Raw genomic sequence first — 24,613 nt, 5'->3', positions numbered from 1 at the left:
CTAATTTATACCTGTTTGAGATTGGTGCATTCACTGTTTGATACGAGTCACTTTGTGATATTAATTCAAACTATAATCCTTTCACAACTTCACTACTGTAATTCAATCTATGGCTGAATAAGAGTTGGCATTCTCAAACAATTACAGCTGGTCCAGAATACATCTGATTTTAAGACTAGATTTGACCATGTCTCCCCTCTTTTGGGGAAACTTCATTGGTTGTCACTCTGGGCTAGGACTCATTTAAATGTTTATGTTTTATTTTTAAAGGCTCTCTTTTACTAAGCCGCGGTTGAGATTTCTACCGTGGCTTGGAGCACTAACTGCTCTGACACTCAGGAATTCTGTGAGCATTGGAGCAGCGTCGGAGAATTTAGTGCTCTGAGCCGCAGCAGAAACCTCTACCATGGCTTAGTAAAAGGGTGGGGGAGGGAAATATTTTATGGCATGACCCTGGAAACAATTTCTTAGTAGTTCTTTTTTCTTTTCTGGAAATCTGACTTGTAGATCTAATCACATTAATATACTGATATTTCCATCTTTTAAAGGTATTTGTTTAAAGACATCACATAAGCATTTTTTTCTTTTATATTGCAGCCTCTCTTTGGAACAGTTTATTATTTGCATTCAAAACATTAATTCTTATTTGTTCGAAAGTATTTGAAGACTTTGGGGGTAATAATAATAAAAAAAAAAGTCTAAAAAGTGTCCTAAATGGCTACTTGGACGTTCAAAAAGCCTGATCGTCCAAGTACCCATAACCAAAGCTGGTTTTTAGACGTATCTAAAACCAACTTAGGCCTTTCCCCTGCCTCTAAACGCACAGAGAGAAAAGAGGTGTGTTTAGAGGAGGGGAAAGGGCGGGCAGTGGGCGGGAGGTGGGCCGACCTACACCTAGCCGTTGTAGCCGGCACGCTCCAGGCAGAGGGCCTGGGAATACTGGCCACAATTAAACTCTTGTGAGTCGCTGCATGCCTCACAAGGATAAGTTCTTCCAGGGTTTAGTGAAAGGGACAGTCTCCAAAACAATAAGTTCAGTGACAAAATAAAGCAAATTCTTTTATTGTTCAAACAGAAGAAAACACAATAACTTGCTTGTCAGGATTACAAAAAAACTCTCATACCAGTCAAGCACAAAGTTCAAAACAGTCTCTGGTTGAGAAACCCAAAAAGAGTCCAACTTAAACCAAACTCTCATTTAAATCATAGTCCAGGTGAAGTTCATAACCAAAAGGAAAGGAAAAACTTTTCCACCAAAATCAAAGTTACAAGACAGTATAAAAGTACTGGCTTCTTCAGCACCTCAAGGCTGGAAGGACAGTGTGCTCCGTGTGGTCTTATTTTGCCCGAAATTAGGCCCACTATCCCACCACGTAACACGGGGCTAACCCCACTGTCTTAGCACATCAAGCATGCTTCATTTCAAAAAGGAAAAGCACAATTAAGTTTTCAAAAATGGAAAAACAAAACTTCCAAAATAAAAGTCCTTGCTTAATTTAGCATAGTACAAATCCACTCTTTAACTTGAGTTAGATTAATTCAGTCTGCAAAACCAAAAGAGTCCAAAATAAACTCGCAATAAACTCCAGCAATATTCAAATAATACTTGCTTTTGTGATGCAAACTTCCATAGGAGCATAATCAGGAGTCAGCCCAACACTGGCTTCAGGGCTTGTTTCTAACTCCATGGCCAACGGTTCCTCACTCAGGCTGGCAGGTGATTCTCGGGTTGGGCCCATGTGCCTCAGGCCCCGCCCCCCAGGAGGTACGGGGAAGGGGGGGTGGGGGTGTCATGGAGGTCGGCCAGGGGGGTCGCGGGTCGGCTGGGGGGGCAGTCGGAGGTTCTTGGGGGGGCGGTCGTTGGGGAGAGGGGGGTTTGCGTCGAGGGCAGGAGGGGCTGGGATCCCTCCTGCCCGTAATGTAGTGCGGGGTGGGGGTCGCCGTGGTCAGGAGGGTTTGGGCTCCCTCCTGGCCCGATGTTGTCGGGGGGGGCGGCAGGATTGGATGGGCCAGGAGGATTTGGGCTCCCTCCTGGCCCAAACAACTAAAGGGGGGGGGGGGGGTCGCCAGGACCAGGAGGGCTTGGGCTCCCTCCTGGCCCGATATTGTTGGAGAGTTGGGGAGTCGGCGGGGCAAGAGGGCTTGGGCTCCCTCTTGCCCCGATCATGTCGGGGGTGCCGCAGTTGGCTGGGGCAAGAGGGCTTGAGCTCCCTCTTGCCCCGATGTTGTTGGGGGGGGGGGGGTCGCGGTTTGACATAGCAGGAGGGCTTGGGCACCCTCCTGCCTGGATCGTTTGGGGGGGGGGGGGATTCTGTAACCGGTGTTGTTTTTGACAGGCAATGGTTACAGAATCCAGCTTTTAGGTGAAGGACTGGCTCCTCCTTCGCCTAAAAGCCCTTCTGTTGGACATTTGTGGCCTAGGCGTGTTTTTGTTTCATTATGGCTAAAAAGTGTAGACGTGCTGTGGGGGTACTTGTAGACGTACTGGAGATTGGGCGTTTAGGCAGAGGAAGGCCATAATCAAAACATGGACGTTTGTTTTGGTTATGGACACTTTCCCTGCTTCTGGGTTGAACGTTTAGGGACTTAGGTCAAAAGGGGACTTACATGCTTTTTTTGATTATGCCCCTCCACACTTTTACAGAAATCATATTGTGTTTAATCCTTATTTTCTTTTTATTTTACAATTGTATTTTTATCCTAGTCAGTTTTGATGGGGTTCTTGTAAACTGCACTTGTAATTTTGTAAACTGAGTCAAGCCCTAATTTTTAGGGAAGATGTAGTATAAAAAATAATTCTTTTAAATTTATGTTGAGTTGAAAAGAATTTTTTTTTAAGTCTAAAGAATGCATCATTCCTTCACTATTCAATTTTGCCTTTCTACTGTACTCATATGCCTGACAAGCACAAGGGTAAAAAAAAAAACAAACCAAAACCCTCCATCAATGGAACTAACCCAAAAAATAAGTGGGTTCAAAAAATACCCTCAGTGATCCAAAACATGAGCCCCCTTCTTGAAACACACCACATGTGTGAATGTTTCCTCAGCCAAGATCATTATGTAGCAGGTCATGACAAGTGTGCTACAATGTCCCACGAAAATCTGATGCCCAGAGCCTGGAAAATCTGATGCCCAGGTGTTTTCTATCACAATTAAGAAATTACTTTTTGTCACACAAGCTACAATGTAAAGGATTCTGACATGTTTCCCAAGTGCTGAAGGCATTTAACTTTTTATCCTCTGTCTCACGAATCAGCAGGAACCTACCTCAAAATCCTTTAATGAGCACCCTGGACCATACTATAGCCCAGTGTTTTTCAACCTTTTTTGGGGAAAGGCACACTTGTTTCATGAAAAAAATCACGAGGCACACCACCATTAGAAAATGTTAAAAAATTTAACTCTGTGCCTATATTGACTATATATAAAGTAATTCTCTTGAATAGGAATCAAATAAACACAAAGAAAGTATTTTATAATTACTTTATTATGAAATATTAAGTAAACAGAATAGTGAAAAATTATAAAATACTTTATTCAGTGCGAAACCTGGGCCTGTTTGGCTGAACACAAAGCTGATATTCTGGCTGGAATCGAAGAAAGACACACACGTAGCTCTTCGTCAACAGCTCTCAGTCTCTCTCTGTATTTGGTTTTTATAGCATACAAAAATAGACAAATATACCCTCCATCCTTTTTATTAAACCACAATAGCAGTTTTTAGCGCAGGGAGCTGCGCTGAATGCCCAGCGCTGCTCTTGACGCTCATGGGCTCCCTGCGCTAAAAACCACTATTGCGGTTTAGTAAAAGGTGACATATTGTAAAATATAGACAGCAGATATAAATTCAGAACTGTGCATAGTAAGTGAAGGGAAGTTTTCATCTCTGGGAATTTACCCAGTTAACTATTAAGTTATTTGGGCAAATTCCTTTGAAAACTGTGGTAATACTGCCTCCACTTTGCTAAATTTAAAATAAAATCATTTTTCCTACCTTGTCTGGTGATTTCTGGTTGCACTTTCTTCTTCTGACTGTGCATCCAATCTTTTCCCCCTCCTTCCCACCCCCTCCTGTTCGTCTAATTTTGTTTGTTTTATGAGTAACTATTGTAAATTAATTGTATTACCACACTCTGATGGTTTTTATTACTGTACATCGCTTAGATGTTATTATAAGCGATTTATCAAATAAAGGTCAAACTTGAAACTTGAAACTTGAAACTATCAGCCTGTATGCTTTCTCTCCTCCACACCTCATTCCCTCCCCCAACTTTTTCTTCCTCTCTCCCTGACCTTTCTTTCTTTTTTTCTGTTTCTCTTCTTTCCTTCTGTTTCCCTGCCTGCCCCCTTTCTTTCTTTCTCCCTGCCGTTCCCCAAGCCACTGCCACTGCCATCGGGGAACAGGACCCACCAATGGATAACAGGCCCCAAAGCCGACGCCGACGCATGCTCTCCCTGACGTCAATTCTGCAATCGGAGAGGAAGTTCCGCCCAGCCAGGCAGCGATTGGCTGGCCCAAACTTCCTCTCCGACTGCAGAATTGACGTCGGGGAGAAGAAGACTTATCGGCTCGATAGATTAAATCGCCAAGACAAAGTGAGTCCTGGGTGATCGACTCACTTTGCCTTGGTGAGCTACTGGCGCCCCTGCCTCGGGCCCCCTGTCAGCTCCGGGCCCCTGAATGCAGGACTGGTAGTACTGCCCTGATGGCGGCCCTGCGGCACACCAGGCAACATCTCGCGGCACACTAGTGTGCCGCGGAACAGCGGTTGAAAAACACTGCTATAGCCATCAATTTAAAATATGAATTAGCTATCAAGATCATACTGATATATAAATAAATGTCACTTATTGACTTTCATACTCACTTTATTCATAAGCTATAAATGTTCATGTTGCTCAATTCTTTCATCACATACCCAGTGAGTGTGTTTATTTGGGACAGCTGATTTTTGATTAATGTTCCATTATTTCTGGCTGCTGAGTTGCAATGTTTAATCATAAACACAGGAAGCAATCATCCCTTAACTTTGGAATTATTAAAATGTGTGGATTAAAAAAGGCTCTCTGGTGTCACAATTACAATTTGAAAATACATTTGTTTTTTTTAACAATGTGTATCAAAAATAAAAAAAAACAATGCTTTGAAAGAGAAAGCAAAAAAAAACAACAAACCACACGATAATTGTCAGGGAGAAAATAGAAAAAGAATGAGGTGAAGTACAATGTGAAAGACTGAGAACTAAAGACTTACCCCATGTTTTACTAAGGTGTGCTATCCTTTTTAGCGCGCGATAAATATTAGCGTGCGCAAATCATGCGCTAAATGCAACGCATGCATGTTATCCTATGGACGCGTTTGCAGTTAGCACGCACGTTGATTTAGCGCACACTAAAACACTTGGCGAACCTTAGTGAAAGAGGGCCTTAATCTTGCCCTGCTTCTCACCAGAACTTCCAAGATATGAAAGCAACTGATGAAAAAGCCTTTGCAGCTGGTTACAGTTCAAATGAAGAAAATAACCAGCAGCACTGTGGCAACAGTTTGGCAGTGAATTTCAGGTTCAGTTTTCATCTTTTTTTCTGTTTTATCAGCTGACGTTTACAAAAATGACCATCCCTTATCACTGCAAGCAGACTATTAAACAAAAACAGGCATGGATAGCCCAAGAGATTGCAATTGCTTTCTCCTCTACCCTCTTCTCCATTCCCCAAAAGACCCTGTATGTTTTTCTTACATGCCTCCTGAGCATTTTTAAAAAAAACAAATTGTTGTCTTGCAGCTCCCCATTTAGCTTCCAGTGAAAATTAACTACAGCAGTTCATTGACCCAACTGAACAATATCTGGTAATATGCCAGACCGAACAGCCGACTACCTACCTCTTCTCACAAAAAAATAGAAGACTGCATTCATGAGGAGCTAGCCAAACTAAAGATGGCCAAATGAATGGGACCTGAATGGATATATTCAAGGGTAGTGAAGGAACTTAGGGAGGTTCTGGTGGCTCCACTGTCTGACCTTTTTTTTCAAATTAAGAGTCCTGGGAATCACAGGCCTCTTAATTTGACCTCTATGGTGAGTAAATTAATGACAACACTTCTAAAACAGAGAATAGTGAGATCTCTGGAATCCAATGGATGGCAAGACCTGGGACAGCGTGGTTTTATTAGAAATGGGTCTTGGCTGGCAAATCTAATTTCTTTCTTTGACTGAGTGACCAGCCAGTTGGATAGAGGAGAGCCCTAGATGCGGCTTTAGCAGAGTCTTTGATAAGATTCCACAGAGACGACTTATAAATAAAGTGTCCTCAGTTTAAATCTTAGTGAGACTAACTGGATTAGAAACTGTTTTCATGTAAGGCAACAAAAGATAGTGAAATTACACTGATGTGGACAAGAATCGATTATTGGCCCAGTTCTTTTTAACTGATACTGTGGAAGCACTGTCTAGTAATATTTGTCTCTTTGTGGATAATACCAAAATATGCAATTGGATAGCTACCCTGAAGATATGAATAACATGAGGGATCTAGCAAACCTGAAGAATTGTCTAAAATTTGGCAGCTAAGATTAAGGCCCTCTTTTACTAAGGTGCGCAATACTTTTTAGTGCACGCTAAATCAATGCGTGTGCTAACCACTAATGTGTCCATAGGATAATATGCACACGTTAGCTTTGTGGGGAGGGGTGTGCTTGGGGGCAGGCAACAATCTTGGTTTGCTTGGGAGGGAGACAGAAGGGGGCCACAGAGAGACAGGCATGCATGGCGCAACAGAGAGAGATAGGCAGGCAGGGGGCCAAGGATAGAGACAGACAGAAAGAAAGACAGGGAAGTGGAGGGGAGAGGGAAAGGGGCTGCTTTGGGGGGAGGGGTGTGCCGGGGGGCAGGCAGCAATCTTGGTTTGCTTGGGGGGGAGACAGAAGGGCCACGGAGAGACAGGCAGGCATGGTGTAACAGAGAGAAATAGGCAGGCAGGGGGCCAGGGAGAGAGACAGACAGAAAGAAAGACAGACAAGGGGCCAGAGAGACATACAGCGGCCAAAGAGAGAGAGACAAAGAAAAAAAAGACAGACAGAGAGTGGCCAAGGAAAGAGAGAGAGAGAAAGAAAGAGACAGACACATCTATTCTAGCACTAGTAGTAACATAATTTAAATAATGGCAGATAAAGACTTCCATGGTTTATCCAGTTTGCCCAACAAGCCCCCCCCCCCCACCCCTCCCCTCCATGAGTAAGTCAATGGTTTGGATTTAAAGGCATTGCTTAAAAATGCTGACCAGGATGGCTATCCTTACCTAATGATATCAAGGACTCATAATTTTCTATCATATTAGGGTGATCCAAAAAAATCAAGTTAATGGGTCATGACCTCTAGAAATCTATTTTTGTTCTATGCCTGGCCATTGTTAATTGTACCAAATGATAAGCCTTTTGGTGAATATTTACGGCCTCTTTTACAAAGCCGCACGGCAACAGCCCCGAAGCCCTTTAAATTTCTATGGGCTTCGGGGCCTTTAGAGGTAACTCCAATGATTTTTAATACATAAAATTCAAGTATAGAATTTATATTAGTTTTCCACCTAAACCTGAATTGTGAGCAAATGCACTTAGAAAGAAGTGAAAATACATACTTACAGCTAAAAATAGGCTTATTGGCCTAATGATTTATTAAACATTGTTTAATGTTCAGTGATGACTGGTAACTAATGCCATTATTCCACAGTAAATACAACATGTTTGTTATGGGTGAACGTTGAAAGGTAGTCCTACATTCAGCCCGTATTCATCAGTGTTGCTTTGGAGCAAGTTGAATAGGTTTTCTGTGTTGAACAACAAGGTGAAGGAGGAGCTGCTTCTGCTCCTCATTCTTTGTGAGACTTGAATTATACTGCTGCATTCAGGCAATTGCTCGTTCAGCAGAGTCATTGACTACTTTCATTGATGATGCTGGCTGCTTCAAATACTGGCAGCTTGAATCATCTCTCCAGTTTGCAGGATCTTTAACCAGAAATTGTTGAGCCTTTTCTTGTCGATTTCTGTCAGAATACCCACCAAAGAAGGCATAAGTTCTCATTGTTATAAATGATGCCAAGCCGATGGGACCAAGTGACTCAGGAGGGCAGTCGAGATGTGGATTGTGCAAGCAGAAGGTTTTCCACCATCTTGGACTTTATGCCATTGCTTAGTTTGTACAGCCAAAATTTTTGACAAGTACCACAGACATCTGGTGAATGTTGTTGATGCAGCCTTGGCAACAGCCTTGTTCGGAATATTTCTGGAGTTCTGAAAGCAGAAGTTAAGTTGTTGAGTGGTGCTTTTACAGTAAGAGGGGCTTCATGCCATTTGTGGATATAGATGAAGCCTTTGCCATCTACCCTGCAAGGTGGAAGGTCTCAGATGCTCAAAATGATGGCTTCACTTTATCTGCATCTGGGCAGCCACCAAGAAAAATTAAAAGGAGCTCAAAAAGCTCAAGGCTCTTCTGCAGAAGGACTGATGGTGTCTGCAAACATATTGACTGCAGCAACCTCATTATGAATCCTGGTCTATGTATGGCCAATTTTGCTGAAAAAATTTTTTTTAACACCACAACATCTGGCCCTCCACTAACTCTAAACAGTTGGGTAAAAATGCTTCCCAGCACCAGCTCCATCATATGATGTCAACAGGCAAGTCATGCTAACTCTTGTCATACTGATGATTCTATGAAAGTGCATGCACCGTTCTTCAAGCCCAAATTACTTGCAGTGGTATCAAACACATCCCCGGACTCCTCTCTGAAGACTCCACTCATCCAGTACTTTGAGAAAGGCTTTAGCTTGCCGTTTGCCAGTTCCAAGGCCAATTTTTGGACCTCCAAGTAACCTCTCTTCTCCATTGCCAGTGATAAGTACTGCAATTCTGTCAACCATTTCTTTACTTCCAGTAATGTCCAGGAATAGTTTTCCATCCCAATGCAGCAATAATGGAGTTTCTGTTTTGTCAAGAAATTCATCCTTCAGAGTTGCTGCCTTCTCACGGTTCTTACACCGTGAACGTTGAAGTGAGATTCTTAACAATGTCATTTAATTTACATCATGGCCAAGTGCTCTGGCAACAGCACCACTGACAAATGTGGCACCCCTATCTGGTACAGTAACACAATCTAACAATCCGGTAACTTCAGGATTTGCAAGGATATTCTTCATCAGGCAGTTCAGACATGGAACAATCTTCCTTTACAAATAAGAAGCCTGAATTTGTATATTATTTTTTGTAAAGTTTTAAGAGGCCTACTTTTTTGATAAATGATGTTCTTGGTTCATAGACAAAACCGCAGAAGACAAAGGTGCGCGCCGACAACTGAGTGCAAGATGGAGGCGCGCGCCAAAGAAAATGACAGTTTTTAGGGGCTCCGACGGGGGTGTGTGGGGGGAAACCCCCCCACTTTACTTAATACAGATCGCGGCGGCGTTGTGGGTGGTTTGGGGGGATGTAACCCCCTTCATTATACTGTAAACTTAACTTTTTCCCTGTTTATAGGGAAAAAGTGAAGTTTTCAGTAAAATGTGGGGGGTTACAACCCCCCAAACCCCCCACAACACGGCGCGATCTGTATAAAGTAAAGTGGGGGGGTTTCCCCACACACACCCCCGTCGGAGCCCCTAAAAACAGTTATTTTCTTTGGCGCGCACCTTTGTCTTCCGCGGTTTTGACCTGACACCGATGTTCTTGATATTTTATCTCTTTATGCAATCATTTTTAAGTACATGTGCTCCCCTTAATGTAGGGTTCTTCCGCTCTGAATCTGAATTGAAAAACAGCGTAATATAAGACTACCGATTAGATGATTAGATTAAACCTCTGGCTGTTATGATGGAGAACTGGAACAAGGGTTTCTGCTGACTTCAAAATCAACATCTGAATTTGAACAACTGTCAGAGTCAACTTCAGCAATATTCTTGGAATCTGATAATCCACTAGTCAGAGGGAGAGAAGTAGCAGTTGGCTAAGTAGAACTTTGCGTTATAAGCACAGACCTTTACTGTTAAATTCATAGCCTTCCACTCCTGATGAGTTTTTGACTTGTGTACTACCCTATTCTAGCAATGCCTTTAAAATTTAAAGCATTATCAAATGACATTGGAACATTTTACAGCTTTATGAAGAGTTTCAGCGTGTTCCCCTGATTTGCATTTTGCTAAGGACGCAATCTTAAACAGCTACTCACTTGATCTTGCTTTTCAAGTGACAGTGGACCGGAGGAGTAGCCACAGTGCATGTGGTTCTTGCAGTGTAAAGGATTTATCTTTAACAAGGTAGGGCTAGGATTCAAACTGCAATACTAAGGGTGTGGTTTATTTGATTCAATGCCCTTGCCCACAGTACTATGTGGGACGTACTGTACAAGCAATACAAACTAGCATTATTGAGCATCTTAGCAAATTGTGAAGGCAAGTCATGGATACCCCACTTGTCAACCACTGGGTACAACTGAACCATGAAGTAACTAATTTTAGATTTGCTGTCTTGGAAGTTCTGCAGACAAAACTACATATTTTGTGGCTTAGAGAACATTGGATTTACCGTCTCCACACAGTTGGCCTGGAAGGGGTGGTTAAATAAAAAAAATTAAATGGTGGGTGTTTTTAAAATAATTTCAAAATAATTTTCATGACTGCTGTTAAGGATCCACTATCTCCATATAGTCAGTACAGGGCCTTGAACAATAATATTGAGAGACTCATCTGAATTTGGTACTTTTTCCCATTAATCTTTTATTCCCTGTCCATGAAAGGTTTCTTTTATTTTTTTAAGGCATTTTGTCATGCCCTGCAACAAGTAGCCTAACTCTTCAAAAAAATTTTTGAATGGAAATGTCTATCAACTGCTCTTGCTCCCTTGTCTACCTATTAAGGAGTTTCATTGTATTGTGTTGTACAAACAGTGTTAGCATCATATGTTATTTGAATGTTCTAATATGTGCATACTAAGGTGTTTTGTTTGTATTGTAGTGATAGCATGAATATCATTTCTGCTATATGGATGTTCTTTCATGCTGCCATTATGATATTCATATTAGAGAATGACATGGGGATAAATTTGTCCCCGAGGAACTCAATTTCCCTGTCCTGTCCCCGCAAATTTTGTAACTGTCATTGTCCCTGCCCCATTCCTGTAAGCTCTGCCTTAACAGCACAAGCCTCAAACACTTATTTGATGAGGACAGAGTTTGCAGGAATGACGCTGGGACAGGAAAAAAAAACTCCTGGAGACAGGACAGGAAAATGAGTTCCCACAGAGCCGGGGAAAAATTTGTCCCTGTGTCATTCTCCAATTCATATTTCTGTTATATGATTGCTTTACAATGCTGTTAAATGTTCATATTTCTAATACTCTATCATGTTAGTCCTCTTACTAGGATTCAATTTACCATCTCCTAGTTTACCTCACTGATTGTATTCATGCCTATTTTTGTTCATTTTGAGACAGCAAGTTTTAAGTCACGCTGTATCTGATGTACACCATCTTAGGTGACTCTCTTCACAAAAGTAGTTAATAAAACCCCTAAAATAAAATAAAAATAAATGCATAAAAAATTTTAATCAAGTATAATTTGATCTCTCTGATAGAGAATGACATAGGGGCAAAATTTTCCACGTCCCTGCAGGAATTTCCCCATCCCTGCGAGTTTTGTCGCTGTCCCTGTCCCTTGCCTGTAAGCTCTGCCTTAACCGCATAAGCCTCGAACACTTATGATTTTAAAGTATTTGAGGCTTCTTCAGATGAGGACAGAGCTTGCAGGAATGTGGCAGGGACAGGAAAAGAACTCGCCAAAAATGAGTTCCTGCAGGGATGGGGAAAAATTTGTCCCCGTGTCATTCTCTATTCTTTGATACAATCAACCTCATTGTAAACATGAATTTTAGATTCTTTTTTTTCATTATGCATGAAAAGAGTTCAATGTTTAATAGCAGAGTGCTGAGGAGACTATATGAGAATACTTGTTATCTCAGTGGCAAAAAAAAAAATGTCTTCCAGATAAAATCTTAACTTCACATACCTGACGAAAAAATCCCTTCTCTGTCTTCGCCTGTCCAACTGTAATTTTTCTTAAGAATCTGTCATTTGTGTCCAGCACTGAGAGAAACAAAAAAAATATCTTCATGCTTACAGATAATAAAATACAGTTATCGAACATCACTATACTGTATACCCAATTAATCAAATATCCCTTTTTGAAGCCAATGACTCAAATGGCAGCCTGAGGGGTTTGGGGGAGAGAGAGGGTTAAAGAGAGAGATTGCTATTGCAAACTATTGAAATTAATTAAATCTTTTAGAATTGTTGTGCAGGTCAATTTTATGGAAGAGCTACATCCCTTAGTAGTACAACTACTAAAATGTATATTTAAAATGATAGGATCATGGTATTTTTTTGATTCATTTGCTTTTAGTCCTGGTCATCAAACCTATGTTGTCTGTCTCTGATAATATCCAGCACCAGGGGCACCAAGACAACCACATATGCCAACAACAGATATTAAGTACAGCAAATTTAAAAGATCCTCATATCACTGGTCACTGTGTCATCAATTATGTAGAAGAGACCAGAGACATGGGAATGGCACATACTTTATTTAACCAGTGCAGACTCTTCACTAGAAATGACATATGGGGCATAAATTAATTGAAAAAGAAATGAAACTCTTACCTGAGTGTCTTTAAAGTAGGCTCTCTTAATACTAATCAAAGCTAAATACCCTATATTTCAATCACAATAAATGGGGTTCTCTCAGTCAAATTAACTTCCCAGTGTGCATCAATTATAGCATCAAGTGTCAAATCCCTAGTGTCAAATGGTCAGCTATTAAATAATAATTTAAAACTTACATTTCCACACAGCATTCTTTCTCTTCCCTTTATGATATGAAGTGTCACAAAGAAGCTCCACTTAACTGGCACAGCTTCAGCAAAGCTTGCTATCTCGTTTTTATTTCCCAAATACAGGATAGTAGCTTATATACTGTATTTCCTTTAACTTCTCTAAAAGCCAAGGATAAGACTCAAAAAATAACATTTCATTAAACCAAAGTCAGACTTTCTATTTGCTCGCATTTCTTGGCACTCACTTGAATATGGCAGACTTGGCTGTGTTAGGTGAACACTGGATGAGTGGCCAATATGTGGCTAATGAAACTGAAGGGCACACATGTACAAACAGGCCTGCAGCTTCCTGAGTGCAATAACAAGCTGAGGGTCATAAAAACAGCCATACTGGGTCAGATCAATAGTCCTGTTTCTACAGGACAAGTTCTTGGAGAAAAAGTCCATAGTCTGCTATTGAGACAGATGTGGGGGAAGCCACTGCTTGCCCTGGAATCACTAGCATGGAATGTTGCTATTATTTGGGCTTCTGTCAGGTACTCTTCACTTTCGATGCATCAGAGGAAAGGCCCTGCCAGGGCTAGCAGCAAGCAGCCTGTTTTGAGGCTGCCTCCTGCTGATCACTGCACTTTTGGTAAGGAAGAGAGAAAGAGGGTTCACGACTCAGGACCACTGCCTGCTTCTGCCACTTCAGGGCTTGAGGGAGGAAGGTTTTGCGGCTCAGGACCGCTACCACTCTGGTGTTTGGCGACCAGGGGAGAGGGGGAATTCAGACTATGTTAGACAAGGTTTCTAAAACACTCTCAATTAACCAGAAACAGTTATCCAGTATCCACCAATCCCCATGGGTGCCAAATAGCTGAGATTCTACTGTACATCTAAGTGATCTAATATAGCAATTGTAACACTAAATCTAAAAAGAAAACTTATTGTCTCTCCTTTGCTATTCTTAATCATATTTTTCCAAGAATGTGCCATCACCCTGATCCAAATTTCTGTAGTCTGATTATTTATCTCTCTTAACTCCACTGTACCTCCTTCTCCTCCTCAAAATTACTATTCTTGGCATTCTGCTGTACTTCTCTTATATATTAAAAGCTTTTCAGGATACATTTGTAAGGAAGTCATGAAAAGGGCAATTTTCAGAACAATGCAGACAGTTTAACTAAGGGTTTATAAAAATGGTCTTTGCTGAATATGACAATCCAAGGTCATCTGTATTTACAGACAGTGAATGTGACTCGTCACACTAACTAGTTTTGAATATATATTGATATTGATAGGCATCATCGACTCATATTTGAGTCCTAGCAGCTTGATTATCATCATCAAGTTTTCATGGCAGAATACAGAGGTAGACTTCCGGGCCTTTCTTCTGCGCAGTATAAATTTGATGTCGTTGTTGTCGCCAAACGCAATTCTCCACCTCCAACTCTGCCCAGATGGGTGGTACATTGTTAGACTGACATCTCCACTGAAATCTGTCCACACTGGGAGTCCCTGCAGGTAGTGAAACTACCGATGACATAGCTTTCAGCTTCTCAGATGCACACAAGCCCCAGTGACACGACAAGCCCATACACCATAACTGGAGTGTATATAGCCACTCAAAAATGTATGTTTCTGGAAGCATACAAAAGTCAAAAGGTAAAGTTGGGGTATTATGCAATCTGCACATATATTTCAAATATACATAGTACTTTCCAGACTGTAGTCCATATACAGGTATAGCACATGCAAGATACAGGAGTGTTGCCTTGGAAAATACACAAAAAAGCGTACAGTCGAAATCGAGTGCCGACAATACGGAGCAGACAATTGCGCGCAGGACATAAGCGCGCCAGACTTAAACTTAATTTTAAAGTGCTCCGAGTGGGTGTTTGGGGAGGGAACCCCTGCAGTTAAGTTAGTACTATTTGCGCTGCCGTTGGGTGGGGGTGTTGAGGTGGAACCCTCCATTATAGAGGGAAGAGGCGTTTTTCCCTTTTAAGGAAAAACGTCAATTTCCTCTGTAATGTGAGAGGTTCCCCCCACACTCCCTCCCAATGGCAGCAGCAACAGTATTAACTTAAGTGGGGGGATTCCCCCACACACACCCTCCTCGGAGAACATTAAAATTAAGTTTAAGTCCGGCGCGCTGATGTCCTGCGCGAGATTGTCTGCTCCGTATTGTCGGCGCTCGATTGTCTCGCGCACTTTTGTTCCGTCACCAATAATTCACATAACTTGCTAGTTTAATGACAATTGTTCTCTGCACGTTAAAAAGAAAGTTTTCCCATTATCTACCTACTCTAGGCTGTAGCCTAAATAGAACAGAAAGCTCAGAAAATAACTGCAGCCTCATTCACCAATCAGAAACTGTCTACACATAGCTGTGTAACTAGAAGCAATGGCTATCAATAAAAGACCATGTGCACTTAAAAAAAAAAATTTCTAGCATAGGCAATGGGTACAGCATTAGTACTTTCTTCAAATCAAACATGAAGAATTGCTTAGTAAAGGACTGCATGAATAATTTTACTTATTATACAAACATATAAATCCAAAATAGATGATCCCCACCAAACAAAGGGCTCCTTTTACAAAGCCACGCTAACGGTTTTAACGCACTGTGGCAGGGAGCCCGGGCAGGGTGACAGAAAGCCTGTGCCAAGCTCTTTCCACCAAACCTAGGTTTAAACCAGAAACATTGCAGTACAGCAAACTACACATCCCAAGAGCCTCTAGTTTTCCCTGTGCCAGGAAGAAAGAACAGGAAGGAACTCTTGTTAGAGGGGGATAGTGTCTTTAAGTTTTCCCCTGTGTCTATTCTCAAGCCTAGAGCAGTGCAGCTGGAGAAAGTTAAACAGACTTGTGCTGCACCTTTTAATCCTGTCCCTTTAAGAAGAGACAGAACATTACCTTGGCTTCAAGCCTGGAAGCCTCTGCTGTGCTCACTGTTAGTACCGTTTTTTCACTCATATACCGCGCACCCGTGTAAAAAGCGCACACGGGTATTAGCGCGCGGGGAACTGTAATTTATGTAAATAAATTTTTATATACCGCGCACACCTGTATACCGCGCATGCCGCCCCGACTCTCCCGTCGCTGCCCGACTCTCCTTTCGCCCGCCCCGACTCTCCTCTGGCCAGCCCGACTCTCCTTTAGCCCGCCCCAACTGTCCTCTGGCCAGCCCGACTCTCTTTTAACCCGCCCCGACTCTCCTTTGGCCAGCCTACTCTCCTTTAGCCCGCCCCGACTCTCCTCTGGCCAGCCCAACTCTCCTTTAGCCTGCCCTGACTCTCCTCTGGCCAGCCCACTCTCCTTTAGCCCGCCCCGACTCTCCTCTCCCCCTTGAAGTCCTGTCCCCACCCTGAAAGCCTGATGCCCCCCCTCGACATCCGATTCACCCCCCCCGCAGGACCGCTTGCACCTGCACCCCGAAGGACCGCTCACGCTGGAACACGCACCCGCACCCCCACCCCCACCCCATAGGACCGCTCTGACATCAGAGAAAGGGCGGGACCGCCGAAAGAGGAAGCAGCGTAGACGCAGGGCTAAGAGAAGGGGCAGGACCGCCGGCAGAGGAAACAGCAGGACGACGGTAGGAAACTTCTACATGATGGGGGGGTGGGTGGGGAGGCTGTGGGGGTGCGAGTGGTCCTACGGGGTGGGGGTGGGGGTGCGTGTTCCAGCGTGAGCGGTCCTTCGGGGTGCAGGTGCGAGCGGTCCTGCGGGGGGGGGGTGAATCGGACATCAGGGGGGAACTATGTAAAAAAAAGGGGATAACGCGCTCAGGCATATAACGCGCATGGTTATACACGGTTTGTAAAATCGTGTATAACGCGTGCGTTATATGCGTGAAAATACAGTAATTAGGGGGAGGGACCTGTGAGCTCTTATCCTCCAGCAAAGCTAGAACAGTGAGGAGGGGAGGGCTGAGGAGGAACAGCTGAAAGAAAAGCCAAGCCAATGAGGCAGGGAGGAAAATAGTCCTCATGCTTTCCAACCCCAGCTGGGAGACTGGGAAATGGAAGAACCTCCCACAGAGGATTCCATGCAGTGGGATAGCAGCTCACCTTCAGAGCTGGCAGCTGAGGATCCCATGGAAAAGTAGCTTGCACTACAGGTGGGAGAGTTCTGGCATTCAAGGTTATATTTTTGTCTTTTGTTTCTTTCTATGTTTCCTCTGCGGGGAAAGTGTGTGACCTAAAAAGGGGTTGCAAAACCCGGACAGGACTTTTTAAATTAAGAGCCCTGTGGAAAAGAAGAACCCTGGGGAGGGCTCTGAGGAAAGAAAAAAAGCCTTTTTCTTTTGCTGTTTGTTTTCTAAGGTTGAGAACAGTTTATCTCAATATTGCCTAGCTTGCTGAATTGTTTAGAAAAGACTGTAGCCCTGAGACCTTCAGGATTGGAGGGAAAGTTTCTTTAATCAGCCTAACGTTTTCTTCTGGGAGAAACAGCCTGGCCAGTTGGACTAGGGCGGGGCTGCTCTTCTAGCACTGCTCTAAGGACAAGCAAAGTTTTGAAGCCGAAAGTTATTTTTGTCCTTGTTCTAATTTGGTGAAGTTATAAGAAGTGCCACAGCTTTAAATAGTAGGTTTTTGTTTAAGGACTGGGTTTAACCCGGAGGCACCAACTGTTTTGTACAAGCGCTCAATTATGCCATCTGATCTAACTATGAATACAATTATCATTATCAATTAAATCCAGCACTGCCTGTGTTTTGGGAAAACTCAGTGTGGTTTATTTCTTTCTGGTGCTAAGTGGAAAAGCTTGGTTGGATTACACTAGTGGGCCTGGGAGCCACTGGCAGGATCCGGGTCACAAACAATCTCTGTTCCTTGTAGCATGGGGCCCTGGGTAGGTCACACCGGCCTAGCCCAAGCGCCCCTGCCACAGCACACACCGGATTAGCGCATGCTAGCCGGAAATCTACCACCTGCTCAAAAGGAGGCGGTAGCGGCTAGCGCATGCGGCAATTTAGCACGCGCTATTCTGCGCATTAAGGCCCTAGCGCGGCTTTGTAAAAGGAGCCCAAAGTGGCGGCACCAGCACTTATGCCCTGATAATTGCCCTCTTCATTCGCGAAATAGAGATGCTGACACGCTTGATATTGTCCCCTGAGGAAGGCGATGCTATCGCCAAAACTTGGATCCTAGTCAGGACTTTGTTTTTATATATTTTAGTCGTTTCACTTTAAATAAAAGACTTGTATCCATCAGTTGGCTGTGACATCTCCAGTGCCTCTTCTTGTTGTTCTTCGTTTAGCAGTCCGAGGCTTGGTTTCTTCTTTCCCTTTCTCCAGCGCCTATCTATGCCAGAGGATCCTGAAAATAGTGCACAACTTGCCATCAGCTGATTGCAGCAGGGGAATCCCTGATCAGCTAAGCTGGCAGGACTCCCCGAAACCACAGCTTTGGAGAGTCCTGCTGGCTCAGCTGCTCAGGGATTCCCCTGCTGCAATCATCTGAACAAGTAGGAAGATTCCCATTTCTTCTCTCCCAAGGAGCTAGCTTTGATAATTACTCTCTTACTTCCTTGCCCAAAAGTGTGTTCAGTTTCATTTGCATCTCTCACTGATTGAGAAGTACCTTACCTCTCTGCCATGTGATTGTAGACGGGTCAATATTAAGACGCACAAATTTACTAATTTCATCTGTTGTTAACATTTCTGGATCAGTTTTGTTTATTCCAAGTCTCTAGGGGTAGAAGCCAAAAATAAAAGAGAGGTTTGACTTTAGAACATTAAAGAAACTCTTATGTTCTAAATAGATATTTACAATTAAAGAGTAGCTTACAATAAAGTTGATACATCAGCTATAACTCAGGGATTAATGAAAAAGTTTTGTTTAATTATTCAATAGACCACCTTTTAAAGCTAACTACCATGGCAGTTGACAAAATCTAAAATATAGAAATTAAAAAATATTATTTGAAAATTATTAAAGAACAGGAACACCCTAGAGACTTAAGAAGGGAATATACTATGGACTGCATTTCTCTTTTTTTCTTCTTACCACCACCTTTGTAATTTAAGCCAGCACTCCCTGGACCCTATCAGGGATAATGAGCATTCATTCAAGTGAGTGTAGAACAAAGAGCAGACCAAACAAGTATATGGAGCAAAAAGAAATTTAATGTCACATGTGCCTCACGTGGCCATGTTTTCACCGAGGGCTGAGTCAGAGCAAAAAATAGAGAGGGAAAACAGCAAGCTTCTCTCTAGTATAACAGCTTACCAAATAATCCAGAGTAGTGCTGCCCGATTCACGATTTGAATCGGTTCACCGATTCACTTCGGGTGAATCGATTTGAATCGATTCAAAACAAAAAAAAATTGGCTTCCACATTCGCCTGACCCTCCCCCTCACCCCCTAAAGCAGAAGCGGCAGCTGCCGCACCTGCTTTAGAGGGCGAGGGGGGAGGGTCAATCGGGAAGTGCAGCTGTCGGCTTCCCCCCCCCAGCATCCGGCTTCCACCCCCCTGGCCTTCCGCTTCCCCCCCGGCCTCCCCACACTGTTTACCTTCTACCTCCTCTCATCGGCTGTCCAAAACGGTACTCGGGCGTGGGAGAGCACTCTGCCCCTCCCCTCCACCACAATAAGTTGCTGAGCCAGTTGGAAGGCCCAGCAACCCAAGTTTGAACACTTCCTGCCTTCTCCTGACCCTGCAACCTTATTCCATTGACGGACCGAGAAGGGACTCGAAAGTGGGAATGTACTCCGCTCCTCCCCACCGCTGTTTATCGCCAAGCCTTCTCCAAACCCTGCAACCCTCTTCCATCGACAGACCGAGACGGGACTCGGACACAGGAGGGCACTCCACCTCTACCCACCAATACAATGGTTGCCACACTTAACACCACCATGAGAACCACACCACCAAAATATCTACAAGCAATCCTACTAATAACTGCTTCTAAAAAACTGGAAAGCAACTGCAAACAATATCTCTCCAATACCAATTATAGCAAATTCCAAGGGAATTACCCAACCAACCTGGCATCTCACAATAGACAGAAACTCAAACCATCAGACTCACACACACCAACTCGCCCCACAATCAACAAGAAAAAAACCGACAAATCCATACAAGACCAAAAAACAACCTCACCAAAGATCACTCATATACCCAAAAACAACTCACAACACACCAACAGACTACACCACCCTCAAATGTGCATATGTGAACATCAGAGCCATAGGTCCCAAAAAAGAGCGCATAAAAAACTGGATAGAAGAAGACAATTTAGACTGCCTTTTCCTCACAGAAACCTGGCTTACCTCTGACTCGGACCCCAGAATAACTGAAGTTTGCCCAAAGAGCCACAAGTTAACAGTAGTTTGCAGAGAAAAGAGGAGGAGGAATTGCCATCATAGCCAGAAACACCATAAACCTAAAAATACAAGACAAAACAACCAATCCATACATGGATTTACTAGCCTGTCAACTTTCAAGCACATCACTCAAAAAACTCTAACATGCATACTCTGTTACATAACCCCAAATAACTGGAACACAGCAAAACCAATATTTGAAGAATTCATATATTGAAACTCACTAACAACAACCTACAACCTAATCCTAGGAGACCTCAACCTTCACCTCGAGAACCAATCCTGCAAACATGTAGAAACCTTACTATCATACCTCGAGGCCTTAACATATAAAATCCTAGATCCTCAAACCACACACGAAAAAGGACACCAACTCGACATTGCAGCCTACATGTCCCAACAACCCACACAACCAGAGATCCAAACATCAAATGGAAAATGGAACTGTTCCCTATGGTCTGATCACTACACATACTCCTTCAAAATCAATTGGACCAATAATAAAAGCATTCCAATTAATCAAAAAATAACTTACAACTCACGCAAACGTATCGATCCCACCATATTCTGGACAAAAGCAGACACCATAATCCAATACTACACACCCAAAGACTTCATCTCACAATGGAACCATCTAAGTACTGCAACCCTGGACGAACTAGCCCCAGAAAAACCCAAAACCAAAATCCACAGAAAATCAGACAAGTGGTTCGACAACGAACTACTCCAACTCAAAAGGCAATGCAGACAACTAGAAAGAAAATGGAGAAAAAGCAGCCAAGAATCCACAAAAACAGCATGGAAAATAATGAACCAAAAATACAAGCAAAAACTGAAAGAAAAAAGGAAAACATACTACTCAAAGCAAATAGGAAAAGGATCCCAAGACACAAAAAAAGCTATTCCAGCTACTAAAAAATCTCAGATACCACACACCTAGCAAACAGCTACTCCCCCCCTCCCTCAGCCACCTTCTTAGCCACATACTTCAAAAGCAAGATAGCAAACATCAGAGCCTCATTCAACAGAATTCCCACTCACACAGAAGAGACCTCATTTCCCTCCACAGAAAAAGAATCAGTTGCAGCAGACAGAACCTGGTCCCACTTCGCACCCATACAATGGTCAGACTTCAACAAACTATATAATAAATACAGCCACGCAGCTTGTGACCTTAACAACTGCTCCCCATACCTATTTAAGCCTCAAGTACACTATTCCACTCCCTGTTCCTACAATGGATACAATCTCTACTCTTAGATGGACATTTCCCACAAGACCTCAGTGAAATTATCATAACTCCAATACTAAAAGACCCCAAAGGAACAACAGATCAACCATCCAACTACAGACCCACTGTACGTCAAACTGATAGAAGGCCTCGTAGCCAAAACATTAACCTCATACCTAGAAAACCACAACTTACTCCACCCCCACAGTCAGGCTTCAGAACCAACTACAGTACTGAGACCCTACTAGGAACACTAATGGACACAGCTAGACAGCATCTCTGTACAGGCAAGAAAATCCTGCTCATACAACTAGACCTCTCTGCAGCCTTCGACCTGGTAGACCATGACATCCTCCTACAAACACTAGACTCCATAGGAATCTCAGGCAAGGTACTCGCATGGTTTAAAGGCTTCTTACAATCCAGAACCTACAGGATTAAAACAAATAAAGAAAAATCAGAACCATGGTTCAACCCCTGCGGAGTTCCTCAGGGATCACCTCTCTCCCACATTATTTAATATATACATAGCCTCCCTCAGCTCCTACCTAGACAAACATGGCATAACCTCATACAGCTATGCAGATGACATCACCATTCTCCTCCCTTTCAACCACCCAAAATCCACCATGACAGGCACAATACACAGAACTCTCGAAACAGTAGCAATATGGATGACAAATTGTAAACTAAAACTTAACTCTGACAAAACAAAATTCATCCTCCTAGAAAACAGCAAAACTCCAACCTTAACAAACCTAGTAATAAACTCGATATCATACCCCATTCAACCCACACTAAAACTTCTTGGAGTTCTGATCGACAGAGGCTGTACCATGCAACCACAAATCAACAAAGTAATAAAAACATCATTCGTGACTATGAGAAACCTAAGACAAATCTGAAAATTCTTCAACAGAAAACAATTCCAACTTTTGGTACAATCTCTTATCCTTGGACTAATTGATTACTGCAACATACTATACCTCCCCTGCCCAGCAACCATGATAAAGCAATTACAAACAATACAAAATATAGCCCTAAGACTCATCTACTCATTGAAAAATCTGATCACGTCACAGAAGCATACCACGACTCACACTGGCTCCCAATACAAGCAAGAATACACTTCAAATTCTACTGTCTACTATATACAAAGCTATTAATGGAGAAAGCCCAACCTACTGGAACAACTGACTAACCCAATCCACCTCAACCAGACATAGGAGAACCCACTCACTATTCACACACCCATCAACAAAAAATGTCAAAAGAGGAAAACTTTATGACAACCTAATGGCTACCAAAGCAGCTAAACTAGACAGACAAATCACCAATCTGCTATCTACGACCACAAACTACAAAACCTTCAAAAAAGAAACTAAAACCCTACTCTTCAAAAAACACATAAAACCTGTTTAACACGACCAGTTCCTTCCCTAATCCACCTACCACACACTCCACCCATATCTAATCTAAAATGTTTCTAATTACCCAACATGTTACTCCTTAAGTTTTCGACAATTCTTATGTAATTCTTAAGTTCTCGACAATTCTTATGTAATGTTACAACTCTTGTAACCTTCTGACAACTCTTGTGTAATCCGCCTTGAACCGCAAGGTAATGGCGGAATAGAAATCACTAATGTAATGTAATAGAAACATAGAAGATGACGGCAGAAAAGGGCTACAGCCCATCAAGTCTGCCCACTCTGCTTACCCACCCCCTGTCTATGCCCAAATGACCCAATTTTCTTATCTTAACCCTCGTAGGGATCCCACATGGGTATCCCATTTATTCTTAAAGTCTGGCACGCTGTCTGCCTCGATCACCTGCACTGGAAGCTTGTTCCAATGATCAACCACTCTCTCTGTGAAGAAATACTTTCTGGTGTCGCCATTAAATTTTCCGCCCCTGAGTTTGAGCGGGTGCCCTCTTGTGGCCAAGGGTCCCTTGAGAAAGAAAATATCATCTTCCACTTCGACACGTCCCGTGAGGTACTTAAATGTTTCAATCATGTCTCCCCTCTCCCTACGTTCCTCGAGAGTGTAGAGCTGCAATTTGTTCAGTCTCTCTTCATACGAGAGACCCTTGAGCCCCGAGATCATCCTGGTGGCCGTCCTAATAAAGGAGGGTATTTCCAGTAGGCATTCTAGGCTTGAGTGTAGGGCATGTGTAGGTGTATGGTTGTCTAGTCTGGTTGCCTTGATCATTCAGAAATTTACAGCTGCTCCAAAGAAGGTATAAATGCATGTGTGTACTCACATATTTTTAAAAATATGTGCATATGTCATAGCTCTGCACTTGCTGTGGCCAATTTGTACTCCAGGGAATGCTTATAAGAAATATGGGGCAATTTTATAACTGTGTTTTGGCAAGCAGTCCGCATGAGTGATCTATAAAATACATATCTAAACACAGAACCAATTTTCCGTAGAGCAGCTCTGTGTTTTTACGTGTATTTTGTGTTTTTTGATATTGATTGGCTACAATTTTGGATTAAGATTCTTTATTTAGAAGTGTGTTTTATAGAACATCTGATGCAAGCTGGTGGCTGAAACACAGTCTGAATCAGGTCTCCAATAAATTTCAATACCCGCAGCTTCACTGATACTGTTGCTTACTGCTTGTTGTGCTTTCTATTCCTTTTCCTGTTCTTTGGAAAATGACCATAATACTACTGGAGACTACCCAGTCCTGTTTTACTTTCATGAAGACAATTCAGTAATATAATACATGCTGAAAACGTACCTGAAAATCAAAGCTGTAAGAAAAATAACTATTATAATGACTAAGGGCTCTTTTTACAAAGGTGCGCTAGCGTTTTTAGCTTGCGCTACCTGAAAAACTACTGCCTGCTCAAGAGGAGGCGGTAGTGGCTAGCGCACGCAGCAATTTAGCATGCGCTATTCCGCGCGTTAAGGCCCTAATGCACCTTTGTAAAAGGAGCCCTAAATTTTAAAGAGAAAATTCTGTAGCTATCTGCTGCCAAACATTAAATGCAAAGTACATTCCTCACATGGCTAATTATATCCACAAATATAAAAAAATAAAACAAGGTCAAGCCTTACACACTTCAGAAGAGATATGTTGGTTTGAGATTCCATGAAGTAGTTTATAAGGTTTTTTTTTATATACCATCTATCAAGATTATCTAAGCGGTTTTACAATCAGGTACTCAACTATATTGGCT

The 24,613-nt window shown here is 42.7% G+C and overlaps 1 protein-coding gene across 10 annotated transcripts in view; it reads right to left on the bottom strand.

The window, feature by feature from the left end:
* Positions 1–24,613, bottom strand: part of MTHFD1L (methylenetetrahydrofolate dehydrogenase (NADP+ dependent) 1 like) — a 441,775-nt gene that overhangs the window by 285,641 nt on the left and 131,521 nt on the right. For all 10 annotated transcript variants that reach the window (XM_033938573.1, XM_033938565.1, XM_033938569.1 and 7 more), the window contains 2 exons: positions 18,448–18,550; positions 12,047–12,123 (listed from right to left, as the gene is read on the bottom strand). In XM_033938573.1, coding sequence (XP_033794464.1) covers positions 12,047–12,123; positions 18,448–18,550 — 180 coding nt within the window. The remainder of the gene's footprint in view (positions 1–12,046; positions 12,124–18,447; positions 18,551–24,613) is intronic.

This window comes from Geotrypetes seraphini, chromosome 3 (genome assembly GCF_902459505.1).
Source record: "Geotrypetes seraphini chromosome 3, aGeoSer1.1, whole genome shotgun sequence".
Lineage (NCBI taxonomy): Eukaryota > Metazoa > Chordata > Amphibia > Gymnophiona > Dermophiidae > Geotrypetes > Geotrypetes seraphini.
This window is presented reverse-complemented; position numbering and strand designations above follow the sequence as displayed.